At 37.2% G+C, this 21,242-nt stretch overlaps 1 protein-coding gene across 4 annotated transcripts in view; it reads left to right on the top strand.

Moving 5' to 3' along the window:
- Window positions 1-21,242, top strand: part of MSH4 (mutS homolog 4) — a 147,392-nt gene that overhangs the window by 64,824 nt on the left and 61,326 nt on the right. For 2 of the 4 annotated variants that reach the window (XM_068538024.1, XM_068538022.1), the window contains exons 15-18: window positions 5,059-5,177; window positions 6,463-6,591; window positions 17,210-17,384; window positions 18,744-18,832. In XM_068538024.1, coding sequence (XP_068394125.1) covers window positions 5,059-5,177; window positions 6,463-6,591; window positions 17,210-17,384; window positions 18,744-18,832 — 512 coding nt within the window. The remainder of the gene's footprint in view (window positions 1-5,058; window positions 5,178-6,462; window positions 6,592-17,209; window positions 17,385-18,743; window positions 18,833-21,242) is intronic. The other 2 variants (XM_068538023.1, XM_068538025.1) reach the window with 2 other exon arrangements.

A 21,242-nucleotide genomic window follows, 5' to 3' on the forward strand; every position in this document is an offset into this window, starting at 1 on the left:
GTAATTCGAATGTTCCCATGTTTAATGTTGTCCCAGAGGCCTCTGAGCCTGTCCTGAATTCTTCTCATTCTTTTTCTTTATTCTGCTCCCTGGCAATTATTTCCACCATTTTATCTTCTAGCTCACTTATCTGTACTTCTGCCTCAGTTATTCTGCTATTGATTCCTTCTAGAGTATTTTTAATTTCAGTTATTGTGTTTTTCGTCACTGTTTGTTTGCTCTTTAGTTCTTCTAGATCCTTTTTAAATGTTCTTGTATTTTCTCCATTCTGTTTCCGAGAGTTTGGATCATCTTTACCATCATTACTCTAGATTCTTTTTCAGGTAGTTTGCGTATTTCAGCTTCATTTATTTGGTCTTGTAGGTTTTTACTTTGCTCCTTCGTCTGTAACGTACTTTTTTGTCATTTCATTATTTTTTTTTTGATGGGTTTTGCTGTATTCCTGTCTTACTGGTTTTTTGGCCTGAGGCGTCCAGCACTGGACTTTGCAGGCAGTTGGATAGAGCTGCGTCTTGGTGCTGAGATGAGGACCTCCAGGAGGCCTCACTCCAATTGATATTCCCTGGGGTCTGAGGTTCTCTGTTAGTCCAGTGATTTGGACTCGGAGCTCCCACCACAGGAGCTCGGGCCTGACCTCCAGCCTGGGAACCAAGATTCCGCAAGCTGCATGGCGCAGAAAAAAAAAAAAAAAAAAAAAAGGAGCAGTACAATATCAAAGAATAATAAACAAAATAAAGTTAGAAAGATAAAAAATATATTAGGAAAAATAAAAATATAATTGAAACAACTGCAACAAAGTAAAATAAAATGACAGCAGAAAAAAAAACAAAAACGGAGGGCCGCGGTGGGGAACAAGCCAAAAGGAAAGAACAATAACAAAGTATAAAGAATAAAAGAAAATTAGAAAAATAAAATATTTATTAGGAAAAATAAAAATATAAATGAATCAACAACAATGAATCAACAAGGTAAAACAGAACCCCAGTCTAAAAGAGGGGAAAAAAAAAAAAGTCTTGGCTTTGGGGGTGGAGTTTGGGGGGGTGGAACTTAGGAAGGGGCGGGGTTTAGGGCAGGGCAGCACCTAGGCGGGTGGGGGGGTGACGTTTGAGCATGGGGCGGGGCCTAGGCTCAGGACCCGTGCAGCCAGAAAAGGCCTTGGCGGTGGGGCCTAGGTAGGGTGACATTCAAGCGTGAGGCGGAGCCTCTGCTTAGGACCTGTGCGGAAGGGGAGAGGCAGCAGGTGGAAGGGAAGGCCTCTGGAGTGTGGGGTTCCTTTGGAGGTAGGACCTTGAGTGAGGGTGTGTGGGTGGGGTTTAGGCCCAGTGCATTGGAGGGGGTCTCCGAGTGTAGAGGTAGGGCCCTGGGTGGGAGTGTAGGGGCGGGGCTTGGGCTCTGCATGTCAGGAGGGAGCCTCCGAGGGCAGAGGATTAGGCCTGGGAGCCCAACAGGCTCCCCGGTGCCTAAGTGGACAGGGAAAGCACTGGCCACGTTCCCTTCCTCCTCTGCGTGCCCCCCCACCGTCTCCCCCAGAGTTTCCCCTGTCCCTGCTGGACCCCTAACCGTGGGTGGGTCCCACTGGGTGTAGGAATTCCTCTCCTCCCCCAGCCACCCCTCAGGGGTGCCAGTCTTGGAGGTCCGGCCTTTACTTTTGCTCCCCCTTCCCTCCCTCCCACTCCCTCAGGACCCGCCAGGCTGGAGGGGGCCTAGGTGGGCAGAGGATCAGGCCTTGGATCTCAGCAGGTTCCTGGGGGCCCAAGTGGGCAGGGGAAACCTGGCCACACTCCCTTTTGATCCTCTGCCCTCCCAATGGTCCCCCAATTTCCCGCTTCAGGTGTGGGATCCCTTCCCCTCCCCCAGCCGCCCCTCAGGGGCGCCAGTCCCATCCCACCTCCACTTCTCCTCCCCCTTCACTCCCCACACACCCCACGTCCTACCCGGTCGCTGGGGGTTCCTCCCATCCCCTTAGGTGTCCGTGGTCCCCCAGTGGTGCCTGGTAGGTGCCCTAGTTGTGCGGAGGCACGAATTCTGCATCTTCCTAGTCCACCATCTTGACTCCGCCTGTGCCCAGTATTTTAGATCTAGGTGCTTGATTAACCCAAGAACAGTTTGGAGTAGATTTTCTTACCTAAGAGTATAATAGTGTCTAATATATATATATATATATATACACACCATAAGTTTTACTATTTGGTATTTATTAAGCTCCATCTAATTTGGATTACATTGTACTGAAAATTTTGTGGGATATAACAAAAGAAAAATTTCCTTACAATAGCTATTAATGTTGTATCAACTACTGCTAAACTGAATCATATAATTATCTGAGATTCAAAAAGTTTGTTGGGAGGAAAAGTGAAATAAGTAGGATAAACTGTTGCTTCTAATAACCCATGTAAGATTTTCCCAAAATTATAACATTGGGCACAGAAACATTTCCCTTACTTAATTTAAGGGGTACCAATAACTTGGCCACAGCAACTGATATATTACGCACATGTGTGTATACACACACATGTAAATGGCTGTCACTGGCCCAACATTGTTACATATTTCTTGTCATAAGAGGCATACTCACCGCTTATCTCTGAAAACCGGGTTCCTTGAGGACTATATGAATCAGAGATGAGATGATTGGTCCTAATGAAGTGGTTCTCAACCGGGGATGATTTTGGTTCCCCTCACCCCCTGGAATTTGGCAATGTCTGGAGACATTTTTAATTGTAACAACTGAGGGGAGTATAAAATCCAGAGATGCTGCTAAATATCCTGCAATGCACAGGACAGCCACCTTCTCCATTTCATCCACCCCACACCCCCACCCCAGTCCACACACTTACACAAGAAAGATTTATCCAGCCCAAGATGTGGTTGAAAAACCTTGGTCTAGTGTAATGGATTGTAAGAGAAATACAGCAATAGCAATATTGATCATACAGTGCAAATTTACCCTTACTACTGGGAAAGGAAATTAGAGATGAATGAATGAATGAATAAAGAGTAAATATTTTATTGAGTTTATAGTTTAAAAGGCCATCTTAGAAAGCTTTCCTCCCCTTATAAGAATACTGATTCATATGTTACATGATAATCTTACTTCTGTTTGAATTGTTATAAGGAGTTCTGTCCTTTAAAAAAACAGGCTATCTAATTGTTGGATAGCTGTAATTTTTAAAACATTCATTATACTGAATTGAAATTTGACTTCCTATAACTTCTACTCATTAGTCCTAATTCTTATCTTCTGTGCATTTCAGAATCATCTAGTATCTCCTGAGAATAGCCTCTCAAATATTTGAAGAAAATTACTATTACTCTACTTCTCTTGTCACTGTCCATCTTCAGCCTCTGAAATACCTAAAAGTATATATAATATATGATTTGATCATAAAGGAAACACTAGGACTTGAAAGGCACCGAAGTTAAGAATATAGGCTTTGGAGCTAGACCTAGCTTGTCTAGTTACTGGCTGTATGATCTTAGGCAAATTATTTAACCTCCTTAGTTTTTCTATCTGTAAATAAAAATTATAATAGTACCTACGTCTAAGAACTGTTGTAAAGATTAAGCGAGATAATATATATAAAATGTTATGGACTTAAGGGGAGAGTATGAGAAAGAAGGAGACTTTCCAGATAGAGGTAAGAGAATGTTCCAAAGCACAGAAGCAAAAAACAGTATGATGTTCCCAAGGAACCACAAGGAATCCAGAGGCTTAGTGGTTCTTTTGCTTTGTAGAACAAAGAGTGGCTGTGAGAAATGGCAGGCTTAAAGCTGGAGAGATGGGCAGGCGTCAGATTGTGAAGGGCCGTAGGTACTTAATGGAGGAGATAGAACTTTATCCAGAAATCTGTAGGGAGCTATTGAAATTTAAGCAGGAGAATGGCATAATTGGATTTGAGTTTTAGATAGCTCACTCTGGTTAATGTACGGTTAGAGGAGAGCCAGACTAGAAGCAAAATACCAGCCAGTAGGTTTCTTTGATATGATGATAAGTTGAGAGCCTTTTTGGTGGAGATAAGAGAGAAGGGAAAATATTAACATATATCATATACGCTATATTCTATACTTGGTACTTTCATATTTATTTTCCCATTTAATCCTTTTGGCAGTCCTATGAGAAAGTTGTATTTAAGATATTTGCTTTCTGACGTGCGATCATTATAATTGCTACTGTTATTATTATTACTTTTATTTTTATTAGTATTATCCTGACTTTTGCTTTCTCTTCCTGCTAGTCCTTATTATTCAGAGGTAGATCCTATTCTTCACCTTTGCCTTTGTTTTAAATCCTGGACTAATCTGGCTTTGTTTCTTCGCTCCCATTATTTCACCATTTTGTCTGTACAGAGTTCTGTATACTTCATACTTTTCCCATTCAACTATTTGTATATTTTTATCTTCCTATGGTTTTAGAATGCCTTTTGTATCCCATTTTGTATAGAGTTAGGTACATTAATCAGATTGATTTGTTTTCAAAAGATGAATATTTTAGATTAGTTAGCCTGATAATTTCTCAGACAGAAACAGTCTTGTGGATGAAAATTTACCTTATTAAAAAAATTAAATGTTTTGCATTCATTCTAATTGTGGGTATTTCTGTACTCTTCTAATAACAGATATTTCCTAATATATCTTTCTATAATTTTATCAACTTGAGCTTCATAACCATTTCCTTCAGATTTTCATATTTTGAGTATTCTTTATCATCTAAATATATTATTTAAAATTTTTATCGAGTTTATAACAAATCTTTCTAATGTACTTGAATATATATTATCTATTTTCAACTTCCAAATAACTTTGTACGATAGGTAGGGTAAGTATTTCCATTTTTTATGTGAGGAAGATGAGGCTGGAAGAATTAAGTGCTGTCCAAGGTTGTACAGTAAATGACAGTGCTGGGGCCACATCTTCTAGTTCCATACCAAGTGATCTTTCCACCACATTAATTCTTAGACAGGCTAGTAAATAATCTGAGTTGGTGGAAAGTGCAAAATATTAGTAGTACTTAACGTTTTATAAAAACATCGCAGTTTACTTTGACCTTATATTTTATAGGATCATATGTTCCAGCAGAATATGCTTCCTTTAGAATTGCTGAACAGATTTTTACAAGAATAAGTACTGATGATGATATTGAAACAAATTCATCAACATTTATGAAGGAAATGAAAGAGGTACCCAAGCTCAACTTTTCTTCTGTTAAAAGCATATTGAATTCTCCTATTACTGGTCAATTATAACATAAGAAAATATTCTTATACTAAAGCATGCAGATGTGTTAATACTCCTCTACAAGAGCCAGAGGGCAGTCAAAGACAGCTTCCTAATTTCTGTCTTATGTGGAAATGGAAGCAAATGTTTTAATGAAAAATACAGCTTTAAAGAAAAAGCTAGTATTATTGAATGATAAAAATGCACATTCATGTTTTTGTGTGGAATATATAAAAGACTTCAGAAAACAGTGACCTATTCAGGAACATTTTGCATAGTATCTATTGTTCCTGATAGGCTTGATTTTAAAATAAAGGATCACTGTGTTAAAAGGCTTTTAAAAATCATCCTCTTCTGTGCTCTTGTAGAATTTTCACTTCCTCTAACAAAGTACGTATCATCACCTATTTTTGATCTGAGCAAATGTCAAGTAAGCTTGAAGGGCTAAAGGAATTCAGTATAGCTCTTGGGCTATCTTTAGTAGGTAGGAGTTATTGGATCACTATACAGATAACTTTTTTTCTTTAGATAGTGGGAGAATAAAGTTATTTGCCCACAATATATGACATTTATTTAATTATTTAGTATGTGTTGAATATCTATGGGAGAATATAGCAATAGACTAAGTGCTTGAGGTATATTTTTAAGTGGTCCTAGCTCTCAAGAAGCTTAGTCCTATGGAAAGGTAAAATGGCCATGAAGGTTACTATTGTGTCATGACATACATCTTTATTGGGCATGGGTTTAAGTTTCTTTAATTGGTAATCAATGGACTTGGATGCTTTTCCCTAAATTTTTCTTTTCATTTTTACTGGCTATAGAGATGTTAAAATAAATTTGAGAGATAGTTCCGAGCATTTTATGACAACAATTGATTAATCATTTGTAGAGAAGAAAATGACCATCTTTGTGCTTTATTTAAACATTTAATTCATTGGTTTATTTCACTGTATCTGAGACATCAGTATTTTAGATAATGTTTATTTACCCTGTTGTCTCATACACATATGCATATGACTGTTTACGTACACTCCAAAAATGTATTCCGTTAATACATTTATTCTATTGGAATTACTAGTAATGAGATTTTTAGAAAGAAAAGCAATGTGTTAGTTTCTGCTCAGCAGGATTTCTCTGTAAAAATGTATTTCAAATGAACTAATAATGAGACTGGATTTTTCCTCATTTTTTCCTATAATAATGACAGCTGTTTGGTCACAATGAATAATACTGAAATTATATTTTCAGATAGCATATATTCTACATAATGCTAATGACAAATCACTCATATTAATTGATGAACTTGGCAGAGGTACTAATACAGAAGAAGGTATTGGCATTTGTTACGCTGTTTGTGAATATCTGCTGAGCTTAAAGGTATTCTTCTCTATTTTAAGTACATTAATTTTGGGCTCTTTTTTAAAATTTCTTTTATTGAATGAAAGATTTTTAAAATTGTACAGTACCTTACAATTTTCAAAAGTTTCACCCAGATAATTTCATATAATCCCATAATAACCCTTTTTTTTTTCCCCCTACCCATATATTGCCTCTGCCTCCTTCCCTCTCCCCACTGGTAGCCACTAGTTTGGTCTCTATATCTGTGAGTCTGTTTATTTTTGTTTTATTCACTTTGTGTTGTAGTTTTAGATTCTACATATAAGTGATACCATACAGTATTTGTCTGTCTCTGTCTGACTTATTTCACTTAGCATAATGCCCTCCAAGTCCATCCATGTTGCTACAGATAGCAAACTTTCATTCTTTTTTCAGACATGGAAAACAAACTTAAGGTTACCAAGGAAAAGTGGGGCGGGGTAAACTAGGGATTAACAGATACTACTGTATACAAAATAGATAAACAACAAGGACCTACTGTAGCACGGGGAACTACATTTAATATCTTGCAATAACCTATAATGGAAAAGAATCTGAAAAAGAATATATATATATTCTTTTGCTGTACATCTGAAACATTGTAAATCAACTATACTTCAATTAAAAAAATTTTCATTCTTATTAATGGCTGAGTAGTATTCCACTGTGTGTGATATATATATATGTGTATATATATATATATATATATATATATATACCACATCTTCTTCATCCATATATCTGTTTTTATAAATTTATTTATTTTATTTATTTTGTTTTTGGCTGCGTTGGGTCTTTGTTGCTGCACGTGGGCTTTTCTCTGCTTGCAGTGAGCGGGGGCTACTCTTGGTTGCGGTGCATGGGCTTCTCATTGCGGTGGCTTCTCTTGTTGGGAGCACAGGCTCTAGGTGCACGGGCTTCAGTAGTTGTGGCCCCCAGGCTGTAGCATGCAGGCTCAGTAGTTGTGGTGCACGAGCTTAGTTGCTCCACGGCATGTGGGATCTTCTCAGACCAGGGCTTGAACCCGTGTGTCCTGCATTGGCAGGTGGATTCTTAACCACTGCGCCACCAGGGAAGCCCTCCATATATCTGTTGATGGACACTTAGGTTGCTTCCATACCTTGGCTATTGTAAATAATGTGTTGAGTCCTTTTTTGATGTATCCTTTATAAATTCATCACAATTGGATTTTACAGGCACCTACAAAATAGCTCATTAAACAATTTTAGTTAACAAAAACATACCATAGCATTTATATTTTCTTCATTTCTGATGGAAGCAAGAACAGTTAATATGATAGTAATGATGTACAAAAGGAAAGGAGGAAACCAAGAAATAAAAATAATGTCAAAACTAGTCACTTGGCTTTAATTTAATCAAATTAAATAGCAAAACATGAAAACATTTCAATAATTGACTCTATGTGTAATAACATTGACTGTGATGTCACAACATGAAGTAAACTATGTATCTGAAATCACTTTATGGAAAATCTGCTTACCTGAGATTTCATTTCTTTAAAGGAAATGTTTTTTCATAAATCAACTCTGTTAAACAAACTATGATTTTTGCTCTATTATTAAGGTAACTTGTAAAATATCTTTTTAGATAATCACTCAAAATATATACTGGTATGAAAAAACTTAAATAAAAATATTTTTCTATATTTAAAGTACCTTAAAATATCCCTAAGATGAGGTTCTATACCTTAAATAAGAGTCCATTAGTGATTTATTATATATAGAATGGGAAAAAATCTTTTTTTGTTTTTTTCTTTTTTCTTTTTTTTTTGTATTTTTATTTTTCATGTTTTTTTCTTTTTTTGTTCTTTTTTAAGAAAAATCTTATTTTATACTTAAAGAAGGGTATGTGATGAATCAGAACTAATGTTACTAGGTAACATTAGTCTTTGTAATTCTGAATCTATTTCAGTCGATAAGAATTTCTCATATAAATAAGATGCATATATTACTTATTGGGATTAAAAGCTAATTATTAATAGTGATGCTTAATTTTATATGTCAGCTTGACTAGTCTATGGAGTACCCAGACATTTGGTCAAACATTTTCTGGGTGTATCTGTGAGGGTGTTTCTGAATGAGATTAGAATTTGAATTGGTAGAATGAGTAAAGCAGATTTCCCTTTCTAATGTGGGTGAGCCTTAGCCAGTCACTTTTGAGCGGGGCCCAGTTGAAGACCTGAATAGAACGAAAAGATTGACCCCTTGGAGTAGGAGGAAACTCCTGCCTGACTACCTTCAGTCTTGAACATCGGTTCTTTCCTGCCTTTAGTCTGGAACTGAAACATCAGCTCTTTCTGGGTCTTGAGCATGCTAACATTTAGACTAGAACTACACCGTTGACCCTCCTGGTTCTCAGGCCTTTAGACTTGGAGTGGAAACTACATCATTAGCTTTCCTGGGTCTGCAGCTTGATGATTGCAGATTTGGGGACTTGTCAGTCTCCATAATCATGTGAGCCAATTCCTTATAATAAATCTTTCTCTTTCTCTCTACAGACAGACAGAGACACAGACACACACCCACGTACACACACACACAAATATATCCTGTTAATTTGGTTTCTCTGGAGAACCCTGACTAATACAGATTTTAATATCGAGAGTGGTTCTAGGGGAACAAAATTTTAAGGATGAATGTTTTGAGTTAGTTCTGGAATCGATTTTCTAAGCTAATTAGATTTAAAGATACTAATGACTCTATTTCCCGTCGTAAAGAAAGCACTGGTAGTCCATAGTGTGATCTAGCAATAGAAATATGCAAAATATCACCATTGGATATTCTTCTTTTTTAATTTTTTTAGTAATTAATTTATTAATTTATTTATTTTTGGCTGCGTTGGGTCTTTGTTGCTGCACACAGGCTTTCTCTAGTTGCGGCAAGTGGGGGCTACTCTTCACTGTGGTGTGCGGGCTTCTTATTGCGGTGGCTTCTCTTGTTGCGGAGCGCAGGCTCTAGGCGCGCGGGCTTCAGTAGTTGTGGCACACAGGCTTGGTAGTTGTGGCTCACGGGCTCTAGAGCACAGGCTCAGTAGTTGTGGTGCACGGGCTTAGTTGCTCCGTGGCATGTGGGATCTTCCTGGACCAGGGCTCGAACCCGTGTCCCCTGCATTGGCAGGTGGATTCTTAACTACTGCGTCACCAGGAAAGGCACACCATTGGATATTTTTAATCAACCACTTATAAGAAGCAAGGAGCTGGGTAACCGTGTATATGGTACTTTCAAACGTTTTTGGCAAACTAACAAATATAATGAGATTGGCTGGTTGCCTCTAATTTGCTGAACAAAGTGGGGAAAGAAAAGATGAGTTCAGGAATTCAAATTCCTGAGTAAATCCGTGCCTAAATGACCTGAAAGCTTCTATGTGTGTCCTGAAGGAGACTCTTATCTTCTATAGCCTGAGGTTACTGAGAATCAAACCCAGAATCTCATTCTTTGACTGGCTGAATTACAATGCAAGTTGAACTCCCAGCCACTTACTAGCGACTCTATGTTTAAAGTCAAAACATTGATTGGGAAGGAATGGGATCCTGAAGGTTGGAATGGAGACATGTGGGAAGACTCTAATAAAGCTGGGGACATTGAACCTCTAAGTTCTAATGCGTCTTCTTTGCCAGTGGAAGAGGCTTCTCTACCCTCAGTGTGAGTAGCATCCCCAGCCCATATGAGGGGATTAAGTCTGCTTTGTCTGAAGAAACTGTAATGGCTTCCCCTAAGGCAGTTGCCATGTAAGACAATGCTAATTCTCCTCAGGATCCACCCTTACCATCCTTCTTTGCTTCTAAACTATAAATAGATTCAGATCCCAGCAGGCCCGTAAAGGTGAGGTATGAAGTGTGGCCCATGATGAGGTACACTACACTTCAAAAGAACTACTTGAGTTTTCTAATAAATACAGATAGAAATCTGGGGAACATGTATGGAACTGAATATTAAGGATGTGGGATAATGATGGAAGGAACGTGAAGTTGGATAAGGCCAAATTTATTGATATGTACTCACTAAGCAGAGGTCTTGAATTTCATGTTGCAGCTCAGGATGTTTGGTTCATTAGTTGAAGCATGAACCAAAAGGTAGCCCATAGTGAGTGACTTGCAAATGCTGTATCTGCCTTGGTTTAATGTAAAGGAAAAGATTCAGAGGCTTAGGGAGATTGGAATTTTACGGATTTGTCATTTAAGACCTACTCACCTACCCTGCAAGGGTCCAGAAGACATACCTTTCACTGTGATTGTGAGAAGTAAATTTGTGAGGAGAGCCCCAACATCCTTAAAGAGCTCTGTGATCATCACTCTTCTCTGTAGGCCAGATCTTACAGTGGAAACTGCAGTCACTGAATTGGGAAACCTAAATACAGTGGGAGTAATTGGATCTTGCCGTGGCAGGATGTACCAACGGATGGTACTCTACTACCAAAGGCAAGACAGGTGTGGTTACCAAAACAGACAGCAGAGTCCAAGCAGCAATCAGAATAGTCTTGACTTGGGCAGTCATATGGCATTGGCTAGTTGATTGTGGTGTCCCTAGAAGTGAAATAGAAAGGAAGCTTATTAAATTCTTACGTGATCTGTATAAGCAGAAAAGTTTTAGGTCAGGTGAACAAAAGTCTAGCCTGAACCATAAAAAAGAGAGTCAGGGCCCCTCAGCCAATTTCTGGATCTGAGCCAGTTTACAGATCTAGAAGTTCTTAAATGAAGGGGAAGCCAGGTCCCCTGGAGGAGGGACTCTGGTACACTCCAAAAATGTATTCTGTTAATTTTTCTCCCAGCCTTCTCCAAAGGGACCTACAGCCTTTTACCAGGGTAACTGTGCATTGGGGAAAGAGGAAATAATCAGGCTTTTTGAGGGCTACTAGACACTGGCTCTGAACTGACTCTAATTACAGAGACCCAAAACATCACTGTGGTTTACCAGTCAGGGTAGGGCTTATGGAAGTCAGATGATTAATGGAGTTTTAGCTCAGGTCTATCTTACAGTGAGCCCGATGGGTATGCAACCCATCTTGTGATTATTTTCCCAGTTCTGGAATGTATAATTGGGATATGTGTATTCAGCAGCTGGTAAAATCCCCACATTGGTTCCCTGACCTGTGGAGTGAGGACTATTATGGTAGGAGAGAGCAAATGGAAGCCACTAGAACTGTTTCTATGTAGGAAAATAGTAACCCAAAGCAGTACCCCATTCCTAGAGAGATTGGAGACATTAGTGCCACCGTCAAGGACTTGAAAGTTGCAGGGGTGGTGATTCCCATCACATTCCCATTTAACTCATCTATTTTACCTGTGCAGAAGACAGATGGACCTTGGAGAATGACAATGAATAATTGTAACCTTAACCAGGTGGTGACTGCAATTGCAGCTATTTGTACCAGATGAGGTTTCATTGCTTGAGCATATTAACATATCCCGTGGTACCTGGTATGTGGCTAATTGATCTAGCCAATGCATTTTTCTCCATACCTATCAATAAAGATCGCCAGAAGCAGTTTGCTTTCAGCTGGCGAGGTCAGCAGTACCCCTTCACTGTCCAACTTCAGAGGTATATCAGCTCTCCAACTCCGTCATAATCTAGTTTGTAAGAATCTTGATTACTTTCCTTTTGACAGGATATCACACTGGTCCATTACATTGATAACATTATGCTGATTGGACCTAGTGAGAACAAAGTAGCAACTACTCTAGACTTATTGGTAAGACATCTGTGTGTCAGAAAGGGGAGACAAATCCAACAAGAGTACAGGGGCCTAAATACCTGTACTCTGAAAACTGTTAGAAGATGATGAAGGAAACTGAAGACAACACAAACAGATGGAAAGATATACCCTGTTCTTGGATTGGATGAATCAATATTGTTAAAATGACTGTACTCCAAGGCAATCTACAGATTCAGTGCAATCCCTATCAAATTACCAATAGCATTTTTTACATAACTAGAACAAAGAATTTTTTAATTTGTATGGAAACACAAAAGACCCCAAATAGCCAAAGCAATCTTGAGAAAGGAGAACGAAGCTGGAGGAATCAACCTCCCTGACTTCGGGCTATACTACAAAGCTACAGTAATTAAAACAGTATGGCACTGGCACAAAAACCAATCAGTGGAACAGGATAGAAAGCCCAGAAATAAACCCACGCACCTATGGTCAAGTAATCTATGACAAAGGAGACAAGAATATATAATGGAGAAAAGACAGTCTCTTCAATAAGTGGTACTGGGAAAATTGGACAGCTAAATGTAAAAGAATGAAATTGGACCATTCTCTAACACCATACACAAAAATAAACTCAAAATGGATTAAAGACATAAATGTAAGGCTATAAAACTCCTAGAGGAAAATATAGGCAGAATACTCTCTGACATAAATTGCAGCAATATCTTTTTGGATCTGTCTCCTAGAGTAATAGAAATAAAACCAAAAATAAACAAATGGGACCTAATTAAATTTAAAAGCTTTTGCACAGCAAAGGAAACTATAAACAAAACAAAAAGACAATCTGCAGAATGGGAGAAAATATTTGCAAATGACGCTACATACAAGGGCTTAATTTCCAAAATATACAAATAGCTCATACAGCTTAATATCAAAAAAACAAACAACCCAATCAAAAAACGGGCAGAAGATCTAAACAGACACTTCCCCAAAGAAGACATATAGATGGCCAACAGGCACATGAAAAGATGCTCAGTATCGCCAATGATTAGAGAAATGCAAATCAAAACTACAATGAGATATTACCTCTCACCAGTCAGAATGGCCATCATTAAAAAGTCTACAAATAAATAAATGCTAGAGAGGGTGTGAAGAAAAAGGAACTCTCCTACACTGTTGGTGGGAATATAAATTGGTGTGGCCACTCTGGAGAACAGTATGGAGGTTCCTTAAAAAACTAAAAATAGAGCTACTGTATGATCCACCAAATCCCACTCCTGGGCATATATCCAGAGAAAACTATAATTTGAAAAGATACATGCACCCCAGTATTCTTGGCAGCACTATATACAATAGCCAAGGCATGGCAGTAACCTAAATGTCCATAGACAGGTGAATGGATAGAGAAGATGTGGTATATATATATATACACACACACACACAGTGGAATACTACTCAACCATAAAAAAGAATGAAATAATGCCATTTGCAGCAACATGGATGGACCTAGAGATTATCATATTAAGTGAAGTAAGTCAGAGAAAGACAAGTATCATACGATACCACTTATATGTGGAATCTAAAAAAAAATGATACAAATGAACTTATTTACAAAACAGAAATAGACTCACAGACATAGAAAACAAACTTAGGGTTACCAAAGGGATAGCAGGGGTTGGGAGAGACATAAATCAGGAGTTTGGGATTAACATATATATGCTACTGTATATAAAATAGGTAAACAACAAGGACCTCCTGCATAGCACAGGGAAGTATACTCAATATCTTATAATAACCTATAATAGAAAACAATCTGGAAAAGAATATACATACGTGTATAACTCAGTCACTTTGCTGTACAATGAAAACTAACACAATATAGTAAATTAACTATTTACTATTGTAAATTAACTAACTAACTTCAATTTTTAAAAAATGTAAAAAAGGGAAAAAGTATAGGGGCCTTCTACCTCAGTGAAATTTCTAGGAGTCCAGTGACATGGAGCATGTTGAGTTATCCCTTCTAAGGTGAAATATAAGTTGTTACACCTGGCCCCTCCTACAGCTAAAAAGAGGCAAAATACATTGTTGGCCTCTTTGGATTTTAGAAGCAACCTATTTCTCATTTGGATGTGTTACTCCAGCCCATTTACCAAGTGACCTGAATACTGCTAGTTTTGCATGGGGCTCAGAGCAGGAGAAGGCTCTGCAACAGGTTCAGCCTTGCAAGCTGCTCTGCTACTTAAGCCATATGATCAAGCAGATCCAATAGAGTTTGAAGTATCAGTGACAGATAAGAGATGCTGTTTGGCCCCTTTGGCAGGCCCTCTGTAGGTGAATTGTAGCACAGGGCATTAGGATTTTGGAGCAAAGCCCAAAGCCCTGCCATCCTCTGTAGATAACTACTGTCCTTTTGAGAAACAGCTCATACCCTGCTACTGTGCCTTAGTAGAGACACAATGATTAACCATGGGCCACCAAGTTATCATGTGACCTGAGCTGCCCATCATGAGCTGGGTGTTATCTGATCCACCAGCCATAGCGTTGGGCACGCACAGCAGCACTCCATCATCAAATGGAAGGGGTATATACGTGATTGGGCCTGAGAAGTCCCTGAAGGCACAAGTAAGTTACATGAAGACATGGCCCAAGTACTCATGGTCCCCACTCCTACTACACTACTTTCTTGCACCTTGTACCTGTGGCCTCATAGAGAGTTGACAAGGGAAGAGAAGACTTACCTTGTTTACAGATCGTTTTGTATGATATTCAGGTGCCACCCAAAAGTGGACAGCTCTAGCACTGTAGTCCCTTTCTAGTCCCTGAAGGACACTGGTGAAGGAAAATTGTCTGATTGGGCAGAACTTGAAGCACTGTACCTGGTTGTTATTTTGCTTGTGAGGAGAAATGGCCGGTTGTGTGATTATATATCAATTCATGGGCTGTGGCCAGTGGTCTGGCTGAGACTTGGAACATTTTTGGAAAATTGGTAACAAGGATGTTTGGGGAAGAGGGGTGTGGATAAATCTCTCTGAATAAGCAGAAAAAATGTAAATATATTTGTGTCCCATGTGAATACTTACCAAAGAGTGGCCTCAGGAGAGGAGGATTTTAATAAGTGGATAGGATGACCTGTTCTGTGGATATCAGTCGGCCTCTTTCCTCAGCCACCCCTGCCACCACCCAAGGGGCTCATGAACAAAGTGGCCATGGTAGCATGGATGGAGGTTATATATGGGCTCAGCAACATAGATTTCCACTCACCATGGCCAACCTGGCCACAGCCATCCCTGAGTGCCCAGTCTGCCAGCAGCAGTGACCAACACTGAGCCTCTGATACAGCACCATTCCCCAAGATGATTAGCCAGCTGCCTGGTGGCAGGTTGATTATGTTGGACCACTTCCATCACGAAAAGGGCAGCAACTTGTTCTTACTGGACTAGATACTTACCGTGGATACAGAGTTGCCTTCCCTGCATATGTGGCTTCTGCAAAAACTACCACCCATGAACTTAACAGAATGTTTTATCCACCATCACAGTATTCCACACAGAATTGCAGAATTGCTTCTGATTAAGGAACTCACTTCATAACAAATGCAATGCAGCAGTGGGCCCCTGTTCATGGAATTCACTTGTCTTATCATGTTCCCCACCATCCTGAAGCAGCTGGCTTGATAGTAAAAATATAATTATTGCTACTTACTTTTAAGGAGCCTAATTTCTAACCTAGTATCGTTAGTGCCTAGCACAATCCTTGCAATATAAAGGTCCTGAATAATTATTTGTTAAATCGAATTAACCCGAAATAGAGTTTACAGAGTTACTAGAATAGATTGATTTGATATATAAAATTTGAGGACGTTATTGTTATTATGAACATGGATGGTCTCTAGCTTCTAAATACTGATAGTTTACTGGGTTTCTAATTATTTTCCTGTTGCTTTATAAATTTGGTTTGTTTTATACCACATTTTGATTTGTTTAGTAGTTTTTGAGATTTATTACTTTTCTGTCATATACAAAACCATTCCTTCCTCTGACCCCCTTTCCATAGTTGATAGCCATTTGCCAGTCAGATATTTTCTTTTTAATGTCTTAATATTTAAAATTTCCACTAATCACCTACTTAGTTTCTCACTTGTATCTTAAAACATAACGAGTTAGAGTCATATCTCCTTCTGCTTCAGTAACTCTGGGCAGGAAGCCACTGTGCTGGTCAAAAGTCACTTGAACCACCTTCATCAAAATCACCTAAAGTACTTAGGGAAAATGCAGTTTCCTGGGGCCCTAAATTACACTGCTGATTGTGAGAATGTGAGGGGGATAAGCACCAAGAATTTGCATCTTTAACAAGCTCCCCAGGGGATTACTAAAGTTTAAGAATCATTGTACTAAGCGGTGTCCTCAACCTTTTTTCCCCTTAAGTACCTATCCCAAACACAATGCAAATATAAAAGCAAAAACCTTTGCAATTTCAAATACCTAAGACAATCCATTGATTTCACTTTCCCAAAACTACTTATATGGAAGGAAGCTAGTTTTAAAGTAAAGGTTTTTAAAAGTTGAGGGAAATGTTATGATATCATTTGTGGATTACTTCTCTAATAAATGATTACCTCAGTTAATAGCTTTATTTCTGGTAAACTTCATCCTTTCACTATCTTCAGGGTTTTTTTTTTTTTTAGGATTTTGGCATTTGTTCTCTTTCCCATAACGTAACATACGTGTGTGTGTGTAATCATAATAAATATTTTTTCTTCATTGAATATAAAATTTCAAAACATTTTAAGATGAATTGACCACGTTAGCCTCAAAGTTCATCAGTTTCATTTCTACATTTCTGCTAAGCTACTTAGAAGGTTAAACTAAAAATTTATGTTTAAATAGTTAAAATAAAATTTTCTAGTTCATTTAAAAATACTGATATTCATTGTTGTTTATTCTAGGCATTTACACTGTTTGCTACACATTTCCTGGAACTATGCCATATAGATGTTCTATATCCTAATGTAGAAAACGTGCATTTTGAAGTTCAACATGTAAAGAACACCTCAAGAAATAAAGAAGCAATCTTATATACCTACAAACTTTCTAAGGGATTTACAGAAGAAAAAAATTATGGTATTGCATATAGAAATTATATATATACACTGAAACACTACATATTCTCATAAGACAAACTTTCTTCTCTTTACTTGACTGTCAGTCTAAGCAACTTTCCTTCTCATTCTTTTGAGTGCTTATATGATCTAAGACTGTATTTTCTATGTCAAACTCACATTTTATATATATTAAGCTTATTTTAAAACATATTAACAGTAACTATGTAGAATTACAATACATGAAAGTCCCAGAAGTATAGTTTCTATCCTTAGAAAAATGTAATTAGTTTATATTTGCAAGTTATATAATGAATTGAAAATTATGTATTTCTTAGACACTCTTTCAGTAGCATCATCCTTCTGTTTTCTTCAGATTCAGGGAACTTGATAACTAAATCTTAAGTCTTAAAATGGACTGTATTACTAAATTATGTGTGTTCATAAACTTGGTTAGATATTTTCTATCTAAATCATTTTGTGACATGTAAAGTTGCACAGATTGAGGGAATTTTCAGTTGAATTTTACATATAAAGTTCCAAAAATTATTTTAGCTATGAATGTGACCTTTGTGAGGGTAAAAATAGCATCCTTGTTTTGCTATTTGAAATGGGAAAATCAAATGGATAACTTAATTTGTATCAGATGTTTAATCTTTATAAGCCTCAGTTTCATCTATTAAATGGTGATATATGTGGATTTGTGAAGATTAAATGAATTGTCAAATACAAACTGCCTAGCATAGTGCCTAGCAATTAGTAACTTCTAAATAAATGTTGGTGTAGCTTCTGTTGCCTCTAAAGCAATAAATAAACTATTAGCACATAGTAGAAAACCTATAAGGCATTTACACAATAAAAATCTGGGAACATGAGAATACTAGTTGGTATTTGAATTTGCATGAAGAGTAGTCACCTACCATTATGTCTTCGGAGAAATTCCTCCCTTGTTGATCTGCTAGATAGATGAATATTCAGCTGTAAGCTTATCTCTGACTACACTTTCTTCTACACTGAAAAACCCGTGTGTCCTTTGACCTATAAACCAACTGAATTTGTAGTTGGAATTTCAATGTTATTACTACTATTTGATTTTTTTATTACCTCTTTTCCTTTCCCTATCATGTTTTCTGCTATCTCAGAGGTATCTTCAGAGGTAATTGATATTCTAATTTGTCTTACATGTCTTAGCGAGTAATTAAATCTCATAATTGGTAAGTTGTCATCCAGAACTTAGGGAAACTTAATTTTGAGAATTAAGTAGTTCATAAATACCTAAGAAAAGAAATTTAAATCTGTGAAGAAAAGATTAATACTGATTAAAACAAACTTAACAAAACCAGCAAGAATAATATTGAAGCCCCATTCTTGATAATTTTAGGATTAAAAGCTGCAGAGGTGTCGTCACTCCCATCATCAATTGTCTTGGATGCCAAAGAAATCACAAGCCAAATAACCAGACAAATTTTGGTAAGAAACTCTTTAGCAATAAGAATTGTTTTTCAAATTCAAGAAAATACTTTTAGTGTACATTTTTATTATGGCCTTGGATCTACATATACATAATTAATAATTAAAATATTTAAAACAAAAACCTAATTCCTAGATAAAGAAAATCCTTTTTACTTCTCAAAACTTTTTTGGTTTGATCTATTATAACTTTTCCCAGCATACCTACTAATAAGATAGGAGACAAAAGTTAAACAGTTCAGTTCCTACTTGTTGCTACACTGACTTTATGGTAAGAAAAGAAATCTCTATAAAGTAAGCATTAAAAATAAAAATCACTATGCACAACATTTTCATGTCTTTTTAAATAGTTTTCAGAGCTCTTCTATCCATTATCATATATAAGCCTCATAACTCTTCATGAAGCAGTTAGGTCTAATAAAAGATAATAATAAAGGTATTATTTTTATGTGCATTTTTACAGCTGAGGTTCATAGAGCTTAAGTGATTTGCTAGGAAGCAGTAGATCCAACACTGAATTCACATCTGTTAACTGAAAATTTGGAAATCTTTTTTAATTTTTTTACATCAGGTTGCCTTATATTGTTTTAAGAATCCAGTGTGTTCAGTAAACTAAGCTATGTGCAGTGTGAAATTTTCTTCAGTATTAACAGTTTCCTGTGTCTTTCACTCTTTCTTAACCTGCCTTCAATTTTTCTTTTGCATTCCTCAGTCTTTTGACCTCCTAGACTGCTTTTATGACTTTACTTGCCTAACTACTCCACTGGAATTCCTTCGCCAGTAATTTTGGCAGTGCTTCACTTCTAAAGAACCTCTCATTACCTAGTTCTTCAGAATTCCTCTTGCCAAATTCCAATTATGGGCAACCTCTCCAGTAGCCTTCTAGGTTTTGGACTTCCTGATGCTGCTCAAAATATATTCAGGCTAATTTTAGCCACTGCAAATTAGTATATACTAACTTTGATTGAATATTTTACTGAATAGTTTTTTCTTCTCTCCCATTAATCTATGTGGTTTCTTATAGTAACTCTTTCAAAATGTTTCTGCTCTTCCTGAGCCCTCAATAACCTTACTCTCTACAAAAAAATTTACCTCCTATACTTTTTGAGAGACTTGAGGTCATCCTGATGAGTCCTTGAACCTTTTCCTCCTTCAGAATTCTATTTTGGAATTTCTGTTTTTCACCTATTTCTCTTCCTTCCTATCTCAGAGGAAGAGATTACCTTTCAACCTTTTTAAGGTTAACTTTTCTACCTTCTTTCCATCTCGATTAAGATCAGTTTCTTCATCAGTTTCTTTTCTTCTCTTTGCATCCTTAGTGTTTTTTTCAGTGCCTTTTTTTTTTCCTATGAATATGGTTAGGTTTTTCACAATAAATCCTTTTTTTTTTCTTTTACCTTCTCAAACTATATTTCTCTTCCTTTTACTGCCAGTTTCCCAAGAGTAATCTATACTTGCTTCTTCCATTTTCCACTTGCAAACTGGATCTTGTCATCACTCTACAGAAGGTTTCCTCTTAAATACTAACTATTCATAAAATCGTATGGCCTTTTTTTCACTTCTCATCTTCCCTGTTCCCTTTATGGCGTTTGGCACTACCCTTCTTTCCCTTTTCATAATTCTTCCCTGTCTTGGCTACTGTGGAATTGTCCTCTCCTGGATGTTCTCATTCTCCTACCTCTTTGATTATCACTTCTTTCCTTTCTTCACTAGTGCTTTATATTATTCCACCTACCTAATAGAAGTATTCCTAAGATTTTACCATTGTTTCTTTGTTTAAAATTCTATACTCTTAGTGATCTCACCTTTCCTCAGCCTCCATTTTCATTTCTTTTTGACTCTGAATCTATATATTTTTATTCATATTTCTTCTTGAAATCTTAATGTATGCTTTCACTCTTCAGTAGGTTCAAAATTAAATTTATCATCTTTTGAAAAATCTTCTCATCTCTTCACTTTCAGATCTCCCAGTGACCCATCAGAGCTATGAATCCTTCTTCTTAATTACCTCTCATTAGGACTAAGCAGTAGGTTCTCTCTCTTTTCCAACCCATCCTACATACTTCTACCAGATTTTCTTCTAATGCATAGTTCTTATGTTGTTTCCTGCTTGGAAATTTTCAGTTGTTTCTTACCAAATAAAAGTTGAACTCCTTAGCCTAATGTTGAAAGTCTTCTATGTTTATTTCTTAAAATGTAATCTGAGGATTACCTACATTAGAATCACCTGGGATACTGGGTACCATCCCAGATTTTCAAGGGTCTCCTGTGGCTCAAGGATTTACGTTTTTAACCAGTCTTCAGATGATTTTTAAGCAAACTAAAGTTTGTTAACTACTGCTTTATGATCTCCCTTTGTTTATTTACCTCAGTGTTATATAACATTACTCAATTTAACTATAACGTACAT

This window comes from Eschrichtius robustus, chromosome 3 (assembly GCF_028021215.1).
Source record: "Eschrichtius robustus isolate mEscRob2 chromosome 3, mEscRob2.pri, whole genome shotgun sequence".
Classification (NCBI taxonomy): domain Eukaryota; kingdom Metazoa; phylum Chordata; class Mammalia; order Artiodactyla; family Eschrichtiidae; genus Eschrichtius; species Eschrichtius robustus.